The following is a 17,137-nucleotide window of genomic DNA, read 5'->3' as shown; positions in this document are numbered from 1 at the left end:
AATATTGGTTTTGTTTTTGAGCACAACCTTCTAAGGACATTGATAATTTGGAGAGATTTGAGAGGATAGCAATTTTAGTTGAAGTAATTAGACACATTTAGTTTGGAGAACCTCCCCCCCCCCAAAAAAAAAAAAAAAAAAAGCTCAGTGAAGTTGTGATAGACAATTTCCAATATTTGTATGTTTATTTTGTAAAGGAGAGATTAAACCTGCCCCTTATAACCTCACAAAGCATAATTAGCAACTGTGTTTGGAGATCTTCAAGAGAAGAATTTAGACTTGATATAAGAGAAATCTTCCTAATGATTACAACTATATAGAATTGGAATAAGTTTCCTGGGAAATTGGTGGGATCTCCCTCATTGGAAGTCTTTAAGAAAAAAAACTAGATAATTTCTTAGATATGTTATACAGAGATTATTTTTCGAGTAACAAATGTATTACATGCTTGTTTGTGTTCCTTCCTACTATATAATTCTTTGGGTACTTAATAGAATTTTAGAGACCATTTTAGTGTAAAGGTCTTATGAATGAATGAAGTCTACAATGTGCTTTTTCATTTCCAGGAAGGCAGATAGTAAAATAAGTAAACTTTGTTTGAAATTATGTTCATAGTCCATATGAATAAACAAGCAGTATTCAAGTTAATAGGTTAAAATTTTAGATTATTAACATTTATCATGTGCCCTTTAGGTGGCATATTCAGATATTTTGCAAGATGGGTCGAAGAATAAATTATAGAAATAATTATAAGTATGTAAAAGAATAAAAAAAAAATACAGCATATATAGAACTTGGGGGATATGGTTGATATGCTCAAAATAATCCTCAAAGAAAAAATTATTTTTCTGAAAGCATGTATTAAGATAAAAGAAAAGGTAGATTTATCAACTTGAATATAGAATTTCAAAAATTAAAACAAAAACTCCCCCAAAAGTCACAAAAAGAGGACATAATGAAAATTAGAGGAGAAAGGGATAAAATGAAAATTGTTCAACATAACTGTTAGTGGTTTTTTTTTTTTTTATGTCAACAGAGTTGGTGAACTTAAATTTAGCTTGTCAGTTCTCAAAACAAAATCCACTCTGAAAAAAAGAAGAAAATTACCTGTTTCTACATCTTTAAAATGAGCTGGATAGGGAAATAGCAAACTATTCCTCTCTCTTTTCCATGAAGAGTCCAAATGAGGTTACAAAGAGTCAGATATAAGTAAAATGATTGAATAGCAACAACAACAACAACGACAACAACAAAAAAAACAACCACCTGTGCTTCTCAGAACTGAACATCATACTCTGAAAAAGACTAAAATGGAGAATGCTTTTTTCCTTTTATGTAGGAAGAGAAAAGAAAGAACTAACAGAAAAGAGACAGTCTGTACCCAAAGATCCTTTTTATGGGTTCATTTTAACCAAGAATTTGTTAAATTGCCCACTTATAGTGGAGCTGGGAGATACGCCTTTTATTGTCTTGAGTGAAATTTCCTTTGTCACTTATTAGAGAGTTTCTGATTTCATCAAAATGAAATCAATTATGTGTGCTAAGCATAAGCTATATCATAAGGTAGGGCTGGGTGGCTATAGGATTAACTAGCTGTGAAGTATATATGAACTATATCTGAATATAGCTGAGGGTAGTAGTGAGGCAGAAAGGTAGGAGGGTGCTTTACACCTTAGTGGCCCTTAGTCTTCTAACAGATAGAGAGAAAAGAAACCTGCTAATTAATCATTAAATTTCTCTTTTGTTGCTTGCTATGTATTTATCAGCATTCCTTCATTATTATTCTCCAGTTTTGCAAGCCTGACTTCATCTTTTTAAATGTATTTAAAAAAAAATCCTTATTGCACCTGTCAAATACCCACCAAACTCAGCATTTTCTGAAATATGATCATTTATTGAAATTATATGATAGCTATGAACATAGTTTAGAATATATATTCACTTGAAATTGTCCCATATGTCCATTAGATTTTTGAAGGCATTTCAGCAAATTACTATAGAGACATTCAACTGTTCACTCAGGTGATCCCCAGATTATTTTTTTTCAATACGTATGACTTGATGAAGAGATTTAGATTCTTATACTAATACATATGATATAGATTTAGATCCTAGGGCAACTTTACAGACACAAAATTATAGAAAATTATAGAAAAAAATAATAATTCAGAAAGCAGACAACATTCTAGGCATGAGAAACTGTTAGTGAAAAAGTAGGGGAATAAGATGTAGTAGGCCAATTATAGAGCCCAGCAGAGTTAAAGTATAAAGAAGACTGGAAAGTCTTTTTTTTTTTTTTTTAACATACTTTTTTAAAGGTCCTTCCATTTTTAAGATCTTTATTTTCTAATTTATGCTTAATTCTAGTACCATCTCCTCAAAAGCCTTTGAGTATCTCCCTCCTCAGATTTTATTTTTATTTTTTTGATCTGCTTAAATGTTGTATTCCTCTTCCTATCCAAAAGATTATAGGATCCATGAAAGAAAAGATTCCTTTGTACTTACCTTTGTCACCCCAGAACCTAGCACAGTGCCTTACACACAAAACACTGAATTAATGCTTTTTCAGTTGAATTGGATTTTCCTGGAAACACAGGATTACAATTGATGTTACTTTGAGAATTTAAATATCTTGTCTGTTTTTTAAGGAATCATAATTACTACTTAAGTCCTTTTCTAGTCTATTTTTCAAAGTATACATTTAAAATGTGCTAGTTTAAGTTATTATGAGTAAGAAAAATAAATTTTATTATCATTTTACTTTCTTGTACATGAGCAATATAGAGTCATGGTGGAAAAAAATAGATTTATTCATGCTACATTTTTAAAGGCATATAGTAAAATTTCCTGATTGGCAAATAAATTGTTGTTGATATTTAGTCATTTCATTTCTATTATCCCATTTGTTTTCTTGGAAAGGTTACTGAAGTAGTTTGTTCCTTTTCCACCTCATTTTACAGATGAGAATACTGAGGCAAATGGAGTTAAATGCCTTGTCCAGGGGTTATAAAGCTAGTGTTTGAGGCAAGATTTTAACTTGGGAAGATGAGTCCTTTTGACTTAGGGCCCAGAACTTTATCTACTGTGCCACCTAGCTGTCCAGCAAATATATTAACACAGTGCTTTGTACATAATTAGGACCTTTAGTAAATCCTTCTTTCCTTTTTTCATAATAACCAGTCATCTTTGCTTTTCCTGATATTTAGGAAAATGTCTTAGTGAAAAAGATATAAAAGAACTTAAAACAGATGCAAAAAAAGTTTATGTCTCTTTAGATTAATTGAATTGGTTTCTGAATTGGACCTTCTGCTGTGTGTATGCCTTAGACACTTTACTGTCATAAATTCTAATAGACCATCCCATGAGAAAATTGGCAGTGATTTATTGGCTGTTTGATTAACAATAGGGAAATAAAGCAGAAAAAAACTAGAGAGATTGGAATGACTTGCAACTGCTGGAGATTGCAGTTGATATTCTCTAAACTGTTCAGTATAACTAAGACTGTTCTAGTTTACATGCAAATTAGGTTAGGACTCCAATGATTTCACTGCTTCCATATGCCCTATCTCTCTCCCTGATTCAACATCCTCAGTTGAAAAGTTCAGTTTCCTTTATGGTTTTATTTTAATCTTTCTGCTCACTGCTTTTACAGTGCGTAGAAAAATTAAGCAGACCCTTCTTGTTAATGCTAGGTAAATGGCTTCATTTGCTTTTATTTTTCTATTAGTCCTTAAATCTTAGAGGGGAAGAATAGGGCTAAAAGTGACGCAGGAAGTTGAGATATTTTGGATCCTTGACTTTGGTGGAAATTGATGATAGCTATTGGAGCTCTGCTCTGTGCACTTAAAAATACCGTGGAGTAAGGACTTTTCATTTCAGAGGTAGGACTTTTCATTTAATTTTATTACTCCTTAAAGCTTATTAACCATTTAGGTTGTATTTTAAATAAATAATTATTATTTGAGATACTCAATTGTTCTTCCTTATATTTAACTTTCAAAATGTATATTTCTAACCAGTTATAAGTTATAATAAAAGTTATATATATATATTTTTTTTTTTAAATTTTTTTTTTTTTTTTTTTTTAAATTTCTAGTATATGAGCAACGTAGATTCATGGTGCAAAGCCTGTGGTGAAGTAGAGCTTCCTTCTGAGCTGCAAGATCTAGAAGATGCAATTCACCATCACCAAGGAATATATGAACATATCACCCTTGCTTATTCTGAAGTAAGTGATCTGTTGAACTGAAGTTTTTGTGGCAATATTATAGCGTTTTTTCCCCATGCCCTCAGAAGTTTGAAGATAAGAAATCATGAATAATCTGGGATCTTTAGGATTTTTGAAGGCAATTCCAAGAGAAAGGATTTCATTTGCTTCAGTTATTGAAATTGTTCTTTTAAATTAGTTATTGCTTTATTTTGGGTGTTTTTCATCTGCCTTAGGATTTTTAGTCACAATAAACATTGATTTTTATTGCCTTAGATCATTTTTATTTTATTAATGTTTCCTCTAAACTCCTGTACGTCATAGTAATCCCTCAATAAATATTTGTTTAACATAATTCTTCTTTCTAATCCTTCTAAGTAAGACTTTCTAGGAAAGGGTCTCTGTCTGAAATGTCTCTCTTTTCATACATGTAATTAAAAAAAAAAATTCTCCAACTAAACCTTACTCAAATGAACAAATTCTTACTGATAATTTTTCCCTTTTTGAATTCTGATACTTTTAGAATGGATTGTTTTTCATGTTAAGTTAAATTACTTCTGAGCATATACAGAATTGGGGTTTAAAATGTGTGTTTTTAAATCAAGTATATTTGTGAAGTGCCTGTCACACAGTGCTAAATAAATGCTAGCTATTATTATTATCAATTCATAAATTAGATTAGATTATCTCATGCCAGTTCATATTTGTATTTGCTATTTTAATGTTACAAAGTGCTTTTTAAAGAACCATGTGAATTAGATTTTTCAAATTTTATTACCATTTCATCAGTAATAAACTGAAATGTAGAAAGGTTCAAAGAATTGCCCATAGTCACATAGCTTCCCATCAGACTTGCTTGCAGAACTAGACCTAAACCAAAGGCTTTTTTACTTTCTAACCCAGTACTCCGTTTAGAAAACATTAGTAATTTCAGAATTTACTTTTATGATGTATTTAACATATAGAACATTTGAATAATAATTTATGTAAATCTATATTCTTGGGTGTCAAAAAGTTACCTCTGTGACTAAGTTTTATAATTTTTAAGTCTTGGGTTTAAGTCCACCTTTTATGAACTGCTTACTAGTATTTCTGTGTTTGCACAATAGCCAAGTGAGGAAAGTGCTTTTCTAGAGTTCATAAGGGCACCTTGTAATTACTATCTTGATAATACTCAAGAGTATCATCCCTAAATTACCAAACCATATTTTTGTTTTTAAAAAATTATTGTACAGATATATATTTTCAAGCACATAATATGTATATATGTGTATGTGTGTGTATGAAACTTTTTTTATGAAAGAAAAATCTCATGAACACCAAATGTTAGAGCAACTTATTATTAAATAGTAATCTTAAGCTACAAATAAGTATTTTTCTTGTCTTTGGTCCTTTCACTCTTTAAAAAACAAACATACACCTTATTTACCTTAACTTCATCTCAGAAACTGGGTCAGCTTGCCCCCAAAGCCCTAAGAAATACTTAATATAAAAACCTTAATAACTTATTCTTTGTTTATAGCTTTTCTCTTAAATGATTCTTTCTTATTGGTTCTTCTTGATCAGAGGCGAGACATATTTGATTTAGGTTTTGTTTGGTTTTTTTCTTTTGAACCTGTAAAACTCTGTATTATTCATTTAGTATATGTTTATAAAATGTAAAAATTCAACACTATTGTCCTTCACCTCCTCCACTACTTTGGCTTTTCCCTTATAGAGAATGGTCATCTATTCCTTAAAGCAAAGCAAAAAATTGAAGAGATGTTAACGGAATAGATCTTACTAATGCTTGAAGGTTGAGTGTTGTTTAAAGAATTAAAAATTCCAATAATGACTTTTTTTTTTCAGTGTGTATATTTAGATAAATAGATCTATATCTAGATAGATAGATAGATATCAGAGGGAGAGACAGAAAGAGATACACACACACAGAGAAATTTCTCCGAATCTGTTTTTCCAGTTGTCCAAAAAAAAAAAAAAAAAAAAAAAAAGTGAAAGATCATACATTTTTTTGCCTATCTCACTTGCTGAGAATAGAATGTAATGTCTGAGATGTATTTCAAGTAGTGGTGATGATGTTTGAACTGTTCAGTCACCCCGTGACCTGTGGCACATGTTTATGAGATAGTTGCATGGCTAAGTCCAGGGCCAGGAATGTGATCTGCAGGCATGGGATCTATGTTTTTGCTCTGAGAGAATACAAGGGTCATACCTGGAGCTTTAGCTTAATTCTAAAAAGACTGACAGAACTTTACATGGAGCTGAATAAAATTCTGATACCCCCCATGCATCTTTTTAAAAGTGGTCTCCTTTTTCTTTTAAGTTTTTCAGACTTCTCCCTAGGGTGGAAGTACTGAGTTAATTCTTTGGCCCTGGGAATTATACAATCAGAATATCAGATGTACAAAGGAATTTAGAAATCATTTAGAACAAACCTTTTTTTTAGTGGATGAGGAAATAGATTCAAGTCAAATATTCACCTTATACTTTTAAGTTAAAATCCTTTTAAATTTTAAAAAAGAAAATTTAAACTATCACCATTCTACTTTCCTTGTTTCTAGTGAATGGTATTGATGGTGTAGATAGGAAATAAGACGTCTTGCCAGTAAAATTTATTTTTTTACATAGACACCTGCTTTTCTCTGTTTTAATTAGATTTGCCCCATGTTGATCCTGTTTTGTATTTCAACAACAGGAGCATACCTGAGTCTTATAAACGTTTGCTTGCTTCAGCTTGCCAGATTTGGCGCTAATGTACTTGATCATCCAGATGGAGATGGCAGTAAACAGAGAGAGTTAGCATGACTTGTAGTTTTACTTTTTTAAATATTGTATTGCTGTAGGAAAACATAAGGGAAAATAAAAAGAACATCTCTGTCTCTTCCTCCCTCTAGCACCATCCTTTTAAAATAAAGCATAGTTAAGGAAAATGAACCAACACATTTGACTTATAGTTTTAGGGATATTATATGTTAGTTATATTGTGCTTTGTAGAAATATGTTTCTAAATATTTTCTGTTTATAAAAAGATGACCAATTCTCAATAAGCCCTTGGCCAAATTACTAGATTATAGATCCCAGTTAGAATACATTAAAATCATTAAGTGAAACAAATTATTCATTAAAAATCATTTACCATTTTAAGACATTAAGAATGATCTATAGGATCAGAGCAGGAGACAGGCTTTTTTATCTTGAACTGCTAAGACTCCAACAAAACTAGATAATACCACAAAACATGGAATTTCATCCCTACTTTACTACTAATTCCCATGTGACTTTGGACTGGTTCACTTTATTTTTCAGTTTCTTCATTTATAAGAAGAGTGAATTGGATAAACAAATCTTTAAAGTCTTTTTGCTCCGACATCCTATTATTTTATGTAACTTTGGCAAACCTACTCTCTGCCTCAATTTCTTCATTTGAAAAAAGAAAAAAAAAAAAACACACTGACTCACCACATGCCTTAACAGGACTTTATAAAGCTTAATAAGCTCTTCTCTACAAAGCCTGTTGTGTTTCTTAGCTTCAAGGCACTGTATAAATACAGGATGATATTATTATTGTCATTAGGTAGATAAAAACAAACAGCAAAATATATGAGTCACCCCAATCATTAGCTTTGTAAAGTTACACCTCTGTTATGGATATAGAATCTCAGTTACCTTGATAGTAACTTTATAAACCAATTATTTTAAAGCCTCATCAAACAAAGCAGTGTGGCATTGGATTTAGTAGATTATACTCAATTTTTGGCATCACATCAGAGCTGGTAAGTTTCAAAAACAGTAGTTGTTTTTTTTTTTTTTCCCATCCCCTTCCCCTTTAAAAATATCTCCTAGAGTTGAGATGTTTCCAAGCTGCAGTGTTAGAGAGGGAAAAAAATCCCCCATAAAATCAACTGGGGCCATTGTAGAAGAGTAATATTGTGTCCTTAGGAGATAAGTAAGAAAGCCTTTAGTGGCACTCTCCTAATTTAGGCAGTTTAAGTAACTACCTTGGTATTCAAGTAGTACAGGGAATAGAACACCTTGTTTGGAGTCACATTTCATTTTCCTGAGTTCTAATGTAGCTTCAGAGACTTACTAGCTGTTTGACCTTGAACATATATATTCCTTAACACAGTTTACCTCAATTTCCTCATCTATGAAATGAGCTGGAAAAGGAAATAACTAGTTCAGAATCTTTTGCCAAGAAAACCCCAGAATGGGATGATGAAGAGTCAAACACGACTCAAAAGATGAACAGTAACAAGAAGTAACTGCCACAAGATTGCAGAAAAGATGACTCACAATGGAGTAAGCTTGTTTTGTGTACTAGTAGAGTTTATCTGTGCTGCAAACCAGAAGCAGAAAGATTCAATTACAAATTTAAATTCTGGAAGTTTATTCTGAAAGCTACATTTGCGCTTAGTTTGCTTTTTCAGAAAGTCCAGAGAGGCTAGAGATAGCTTCACAGTTTGCCTTCAGTTCTACTTCAGGTATTGCTCTCAACTGAACACAGAGAAATATTTCAGTTGGTATGTAAACCATTTGACTGAATTATTAACTTTTTAGAGAGGTTACTTCACCCCATTTTTAAATTTTTTTTTTTTTTAACAGTATTAATTGTCTGCTTCCCTGAATCCGGGGCTTATTGGAAGAACTTTGACCATGCTAATCTCTTTCCTGGTAATCACCTAAGATCCTTGAATGCTATCCTATCCCAAACTTCTTCAGCTTTTTTTTTCAGGAACACAAAATGGGGAAGATTATGTTAAATCAGGGCTGAGAAAGAGAATAGGCATTTTTATACCAAATGCAAGATAAATATTAAATTCTTTGCTATGAGTAGTACCTGTTACTTCTGACCCCAGGTCTTTCCCATCTCCCCACTAAAAATAACAAAACACCAGAATACTTGTGTCCTTGGATTGCCAGTGCATGTGTTATCTCATCAATTCACTTATTCCTCCTAGGGATTTCTTTATTCCTTTATTCTCCTCTACTTCCCCTCCTCCCAACCCCCAATAAAGGAAATTGCTATTTTCCCAAGAAAAGTTAATCTTCATTATTTATATTTTCAGATGTCAGAATCGTTTGTTCTTATTTAGCTTTCTTTGTCAAATCATTAGAAACTACATTCTGTTTCTGGCAGAATGGTAGCAACCTTTCTTTTCGATCTAAAATGTCAGATTTAAGCCAAACAGACTTACCTGATGTTGAGTTGATTGTTCTTGAACTATGTTTGGATGGTTATATCAAGTTTAACTATAGCCAGAAACCCTAAATTAGATTCTTAGATTATGAAACTTTGACATTTTGCATGTAGATAGATAAAGTAGATATTCCTGCTGGAGTCATTTATCCACAATTATGTCTGATAGCAAATTTGAAGATCCAGATACCAGAACTAGAAATTGGAAAACTTGACAGTGAATTCTTGTGCACTTTTATTTTGTCATGTATGGCAGGAAAAAGTGGCAGCTTAAAGTGCAATGTTTAGACCACTGGGTCTAAAGTCAGGAAAACTTGAATCTGTTTCTAACCTCATACACTTACTTGCTTTGTGATCCAGTCCTCTTGACTGTTTTAGTTTCCTCATCTAAAAAATAGAGATAATAATAGTACCTACCTCCCAAGATTGTTGTGAAGATCAAAAGAGATAACATTTGTAAAATGTTTAGCAGAGTGCCAGGCATGTATTAGGCTCTGTAAATGCTAATATTATTATTTTTTATTTACCTTTCATTAAAATAGTCTAATTGCTCACTTAGATTCTTGATACTTGTTTTCTCTTAAATATTGGAGGCAAATATTCTCTTGACAAGTTAGAACTATTTATCACATATTTAGGCACTTTTATTGCTTTAATTTTTCATTTTCTTTCCATTTAGCTGTAAATATTTGCTACTGATTTGGTTATTTATAAAATATTTATAGCATGCAACTTAAACTTAGAGCATCTTCTTAACTTTCCCCAACATGTGCATATACATCATGCTGTCTGTCTGTCTGTCTGTCTCTCTCTCTCTCTCTCTTTCTCTCTCTCTCTCTCTCTCTCTCTCTCTCTCTCTCTCTCTCTCTCTCTCTCTCTCTCTCTCTCTCTCTCTCACACACACACACACACACACACACACACACACACACACACACACACACACACACCAGTTTGAAATGAGGAAAACAGCCTATAAATTAATGGTAGAAGATTTATTGTAATAAAAATTGATGTGAAATTTGCTAGTTGTTCTCCTTATAAAGATATCTAGAAATAGAGCACATTTTGAAACTCTGTTGACAAGCTTTTTTTGAATATATGAGAATTTATTTGGAAGTAGAATCAAGACAATCCTGAAGTACTTAGCACATCATGAGCTTTTTATTAATTGCTTGGATTAGGCTTTTGTTTAAATTGTATATAATTTATTTGGCCTCCCTTTTTCTTTGCAATAACCCCTGTTCATTTCTTTCTGGGATATGCTAGGATGAAGGACATTTATACATTTATTTTTGGAATCTTCTTTTGCAAAATAGACTGTCATACTATGAAATAATCATGTTTATCTTGGCCATAGAATACTTTTTACTAAGGGTAAGAAAAAACAGATTTTTTTCTGAATTATTGAAATGGGTTGTGCTAATCTAATTCCTTTAAACTGTATAAACTCTTTTATCAGCACAATTGCATACAGGAATTCCTATAATAAGTGGAATATATTCCCAAAAAGTTGTTTTTGAGGTTTAAAAAAAAAGTGAGTTTATTTTCCCAGTTTCCTTACATTTAAAAATAAAAATTTTCTTTCAGTTCTTGACTCTAAAAATTTCTGCTGCTGCATTTTTTTTTTTCTGCATCAGCAATCAGTCAGTAAGTCATAAACATTTATTAAGTGCTGACTATGTGCTAGGCACTGTGCTAAGCACTGGGGATACAAAGACAAAAAACAATCTCTACTATCAAACAACTCTCAGTCTAATGGGGAAGACAACAGGCAAACAACTATATAAAAATAGCATATGCTAAGATAAGTTGGAGATAATCAGCTAAAGCAAGGGACCACTTGCATTACAGAGGATTGGGAAAGGTTCCTTGCTTGCAGAAGGTGAAATTTTTAGCAGGGATTTAAAAGAAGCCAGAGAAGCTCATATTTGGAGATGAGAATGGAGAGAATTCTAATCATAAAGAACAAATGGTGAGACCACATTTAGGAGATAATTATTTTTGTTCAAGTAGACCAGTGTTAGTTGATCACAGACTATGTTGAGGTAAACAGGGCATAGGAAGACTAGAAAACAACAAATAATAGAATTTCATTAAATCAGTGTATGCCTTTATTGAATTTTCTGGAGAAATGTAATTGTTTTGTTTCTGTAAATCCTTTGTTAAGGATTTATATAAATTTGTGTAAATCTGCTGCTAAAGAAGATGGTTAATTGTACAACATCTTTGAGGAAAGTTTCTTGAGCTATTTAATCCCATAACAAAATGAAAAATGTTTTTTACTTTGGAAATTCACAGTTCCCCTAAAAATTTGATATAACAGAATACCCCTTGCCCTATCCTACTAAACTCTGATCAATATGATCTTGAATTGGGCTCACATTTCAATTGTTGGGCAAGGACTGAAGTGGGACTCTCACATTCTCCCAGCTGCCAAGACAGCTAAGCAATCTCTATTGTCACTCCCACAGGGCAAGTCCCTCTCACTGGGCTGGTACTCCATAATCTACATTACATAATCTTATAGTTGAACTTGGAATATGTTAGAAATACTCTGGAAGGTTCTTTTCTTTAGCCTTTGCTATTAATAATAAGCCTTAAAGGTTTTTTCTATTTAGTCATTTATATTTTACTTCTTGCTACATAAGGGCACATTTATGTGTCTTATGGGCCAGCCATATTTTTTCAAAAGTCTTTTTCTTGTATTCATGTATTTAATGGCAAACAAGTAATGATCACCTTTCATAAGGGCAGAAACACTTTAATCAAAGAGTTCACATACAGGTATTGGGAAGGGGAAAGTGACATTTTAGGAAACTTCCATGGAAATAAGACAATTAAAAAGGTTATGAAATACTGCCTTCCTTATTTGCTATTTACTGTTTGTAGTGGTTATCTTTATAATGCTATACTTTCAGACAGTTATCCTTTTTTGTGCCTCATTTCTTTTGTAAATGAATTATTCCAAGTTATTTCCCTCCTTTAATAAAGGATCCAAACCCTTTTAACATGTGTTTTCAGTTTTAGAAAGATAATAAAGAAGTACATATTTAGAAATCACTCTGTCTCTTTCTCCTGGCCAAGTAATACCCCACCCCCACCCCCATTTTAGGCACATCATTGATATCTCCTTGGTTTTGCTGCCAGAATTTTCTGCCATGTTTGTCATACAATAGAGTAGCTGCTTAATACATATTGATTGATTGATTGAATAGGCATAAGTACACATATTATGTTTCTTCTTAAAGTCTACTTTTAGCACTTCTACTACACACACACACACACAGATGAACACACACAGGAGAAATACATTTACTATATAATTACATATTTAATTGTAGTTTGATAATGAGCTGTCACAGTATAGCATTGCAATGTCTTATGGGAAAGTCTCTTAAATTGGAAATTTTCAGGGTAATTTCTGTACTGAATAAAATTCTGAACTTTATTTAGTTGGATTTAGAATTGACTCTCTTAATGTTCCTAGTATTTGTGTGACATGTAGAATTTTTATCAAATTTTATCGACAAATAATTTAAGCACTTACTATATATGTCCAGCACTGGAATTATTGTTGTTTTTTAAAGTTTTCCCAAATTTAGCATTTTTATTTTGTGATATCATGATCCTTTAGAATGTTTGTATGCTATAATGAATTTAATATCACACTTGGAATTGGAAAATCAGGTTTAAGTCCTTCCTCTTAAACTATGGGCAAGGCACAAAAAATCTGTATTGAATATTTATTGACTTAAGTTGTAGATGGGTTTTGATTTGTACACAAATGTAGAAGGAACATTCATGCCAAGGAAATCACAGACTTTGAAGCTGCTATGTGATAATTTTCTATACTGCCTTGTAATATCTGTTTTTTAAATATACATACACACATACATATGTGTATGTGAAAATGTATGTGTACGTTTGTATATATGAGTGTTTACTTATCCTAATGAGCTCTATTTTTGGAGTACCAGCTATTGATCAATTCAGATTCTGTAGCCATGTAATTTTCAGTAGATTTAAATCTTTTTAGGAAAGAATGGTATATGTCAATTTATTAATAATTACACCATCACATTCACACAGTTAAATATCTAATGTGTTATTTATGCTAAGGTATGATAGCTCTTTTTTTAAACTTTTTGTTTCTTGTCATCAGATAACAGATAAAAGGGTTTTTTAATAGAAAAATTCATTTGAATTGAAATGAATCTATAAGAAGATAGTGCTTGCTGAGCAGAGCCCTCAACCTTAAAAAACATGCTAAATTTATTCCTGGACAGGTAAGCCAAGATGGGAAATCACTGCTTGACAAGCTTCAACGACCTTTAACTCCTGGCAGTTCAGATTCATTGACAGCCTCTGCAAACTATTCCAAGGCTGTACACCATGTTCTTGATGTCATCCATGAAGTTCTTCATCATCAGAGACAGCTAGAAAACATATGGCAGCATCGGAAAGTCCGTCTGCATCAGAGGCTTCAGCTGTGTGTTTTCCAACAAGATGTTCAACAGGTAAGTTGTTGACATTGCATAGATCTGTCATTTATTAAACTTGGAGTGTTGTGTAGTATTTGGCAGAAAATAAGGATGATGATAACATACAGAGGAGTGACAATGTGATGTTGTAGATAAAGAAACTGAACTTGGAGATCTGGGTTCAAAACCTGCCTCAGATATTTAAGAGGTATGTGACCCATAGCTTCTGATCCTTGCTCTCCTCTTCATTACAATGGGGATAATAGTAGTACTTAGATCACAAAGTTTTTATTATTAAAATGCATCTCTATTTCCATTGCAATGCTGGTAATTATTACAAGGTGCAGTAGTGCTGCAATTTGAAACTACTTTGCAACTTTATTGTTTATGCTATATTTTCTTCCCTTTGAAAATTATATCTTGGTATTTCAATAATTTCTATACCCTGTCTTCTTAGGAAAATTCTATGATATATGTTACAAATTAGTTGCAAGAATGTACACATTAACATTAATAACTGTTGTATGTGTGCAGTGACCTAAAGGCAGCTAAGCCTCTTGAGTTAAGAAAAGTCTGAGGAGTCCAGGGAGGCATATTGAGCAAAGCTTTATGAAATAAGTGAGATTTTTTTTTAGTGAGGCTTGGGAAAATATCAGGAGGCAGAAGTCAAAGTATGTTAGGCATAAAAAATAGTTTGAATGAAGGCACAAAGGTGGGAAAGCAAAGCACGTATTTCTCTAAGTCTAGTTTGGCTACATCACAGGATCTTAGACTTGATGGTGCAAAAAGGTTTAGTGAATCAACCCCGTCATTTTACATACCTAGAGTTAGTATAGCTAACATCTGAATACTTGTCCTTTGTTATAATTCTTTCTTCTATATCCTATGAGATAAGGCTGCAAAAATAGTGAAGAGCTATATTATGAAAGATTTTGAAAATCAAATTACGGAAGCTAGTCTTTATATTAGAAGCAATGAGAAGCCATTGAAAGTTTTTAAATGGAGGGAGAAAGTGTTCAAAGATATGTAAACAAAACAATCAGTCTGGTGGTATTTTGAAGTTGGATTTAAGAGAAAGATTTGGCAGTTGTAGTTATCTATCTAAAACATGATAATCTACAATATAGAATGCTGGGAGAAAGCATGAAATGCAGGATATAATTGCAAGAAGGATTGATATTGTGGAAAACTTGACAGCTGATTAGAAGTGACTAGCAAGCTAAAAGGTAGAATTAAGATAACTTCAAAGATTCAAACTGAAATGTTTTTGGTAAAAGGGGAATAAAAATTAAACACTTTTTAAACTTTGTGCTAAGTGCTTTACCAATATTATCTCATTTGAATCTTATAATGCCTCCCTTACCTGGGAGATAACTGCTACTGTTGTTCTTATTTTATATTTGAAGAAATGGAGGCAGACTGTGGTGAAAAGATTTGTCTGGGATCACAGACTCCAAGGCTGGATTTGAGCTCACGTTTCCTGACTTCAGGCTATCCACTAGTTGCCTCTTACATTTTTTTTTATTTATTTATTTTTTAATGCATGCTGCCTATGAAATAAGAGGACTAGGGTTCCACACTTGTCACTGCCATTTACTACTTGTATGAGGTTGGGCAAGTTACTTTCCTTCTCCAGACTTCAAATCTTCATCTCTAAATTAAGGAGGTTTGATCTCTGTGGTTTCACAGCTGGGTACAGCTAGGATCTGAACACTTATCCCTCTAAATCTATGACTATCACTATGAATAGGAATATCTAGAGATTGAGCAGATTTGTTTTGTTAATTGTGAACTTTATCATCAAGAAACAAAAGAATTTCCAAATACAAATAAAAACAAAAAGATGCTTCTGTAAACATCTGTGAACATCTATTAAATGTGTTTTTTAAAGAACTTAGTAAGTTTTTTGGGGGGAGAAATTAAGTATTCTACTTGTTATATTTTAGGTCTCAATAGAATATCCAGAATGGCTACAAATGAATACTTGAAGTTGGGGAGAGAAGTCGGAACTGAGAATATAATATAAGATTTATTAGAATAAAAGTAATAGCCAAAGACAGTGGAATTGCCATCCCTTTATAACTTGGTTGGAAAAGAGGAAAGGATTTAATAGTTGAGGGATGACAATATTAGAAATCAAGATAAAGAGAAGAGTCAATAAAAGGAGGAAAAGAAGGTTGGGTTATATCAACTGCAAAAATTTAAGAAGAAAATTTCAAAGGGTCAGGAGAGACAGAGGAGATAGCTCTTTAACAGTGAGAATTCTGAAAGAGTTCAGCAGATGAGCACTAAACAAAAAAAACCATTGCATTGTGTGATTTAGGAGATCATAACTGATTTTGGAGAGAGTAATTATAGTTGAGTGGTCAGGACAGCTGGCAGAATCTAAGAAACAGGAAAGATTACATGGTGAGGAAGGGGAGGCAATAAGTATATAATACGCTTCTAATAACATGGCAGTGAAAGTGATTAGCAGTTAGACCAACTAGAACTTAAAATTTTCCCTGATCCTTTATTGAGATCTCCTCTGAAAATGAAATAATTGATTAATGAATGTATAGCATTCATTATGATTTATTAGTAATTCATTATTATTCATTAATGCTTAATAGTAACATATAGTATTGTTTTTTCTTTTCTCTAAAATGAAAGATATTCTTAAGTAGCAAAGAATTTAGAAAGAAAATGAAGCAAGCTAAATAGTTTGTGTGATTTCATTAAATTAATAGTAATAGTGTATAAAAAAAACCAATTTCCAATAACATATCCTTGTTATAATCTTTTAATCCTGAAAATGAAAACTGTACTTCTAATACAATTTGAAGGATTAAAAAGAACATATAATACATGATTATGTTAATGTTGAATCAGGCATAAGCACCTGTTTTGAGTGATTTAGAAGAGGAGACTGGTTTAAATCAATAGTCAGCTCTTGAGAATGAGGAATTGAAACGTGTAACAAGGAATCCTGTGATGATCTAAAGAAAGATGGTGCTAAGCCTTTGTGACATGACTAAAAGGAATGCTTCCATCCTTAGCTGATGAGAAATTGTATTATTAAAATATGTACTAGTTCAGATTTCAAACTCTCTTAAAGAGCCACCTGAAGGGAAACGTGGTTTATGTTAAAAAGAACTAAGATAATTAGCATTTTTCCTGTCTTTTTAAATTAATTTCTAATGTACATTATTTTATGAATTATGTTTGGAGAGAAAAATAAGAACAAAAAGAAAAAATCATGGGAGAGAA

The 17,137-nt window shown here is 32.2% G+C and overlaps 1 protein-coding gene across 2 annotated transcripts in view; it reads left to right on the top strand.

Moving 5' to 3' along the window:
• Positions 1 to 17,137, top strand: part of TRIO (trio Rho guanine nucleotide exchange factor) — a 274,467-nt gene that overhangs the window by 13,523 nt on the left and 243,807 nt on the right. For both annotated transcript variants that reach the window (XM_074279114.1, XM_074279115.1), the window contains exons 4-5: positions 4,097 to 4,228; positions 13,694 to 13,924. In XM_074279114.1, the coding sequence (XP_074135215.1) occupies positions 4,097 to 4,228; positions 13,694 to 13,924 (363 nt within the window). The remainder of the gene's footprint in view (positions 1 to 4,096; positions 4,229 to 13,693; positions 13,925 to 17,137) is intronic.

This window comes from Sminthopsis crassicaudata, chromosome 1 (genome assembly GCF_048593235.1).
Source record: "Sminthopsis crassicaudata isolate SCR6 chromosome 1, ASM4859323v1, whole genome shotgun sequence".
Lineage (NCBI taxonomy): Eukaryota > Metazoa > Chordata > Mammalia > Dasyuromorphia > Dasyuridae > Sminthopsis > Sminthopsis crassicaudata.
The sequence above is the reverse complement of the archived record's forward strand: the minus strand, read 5'-3'. Positions and strand labels throughout refer to the sequence as shown.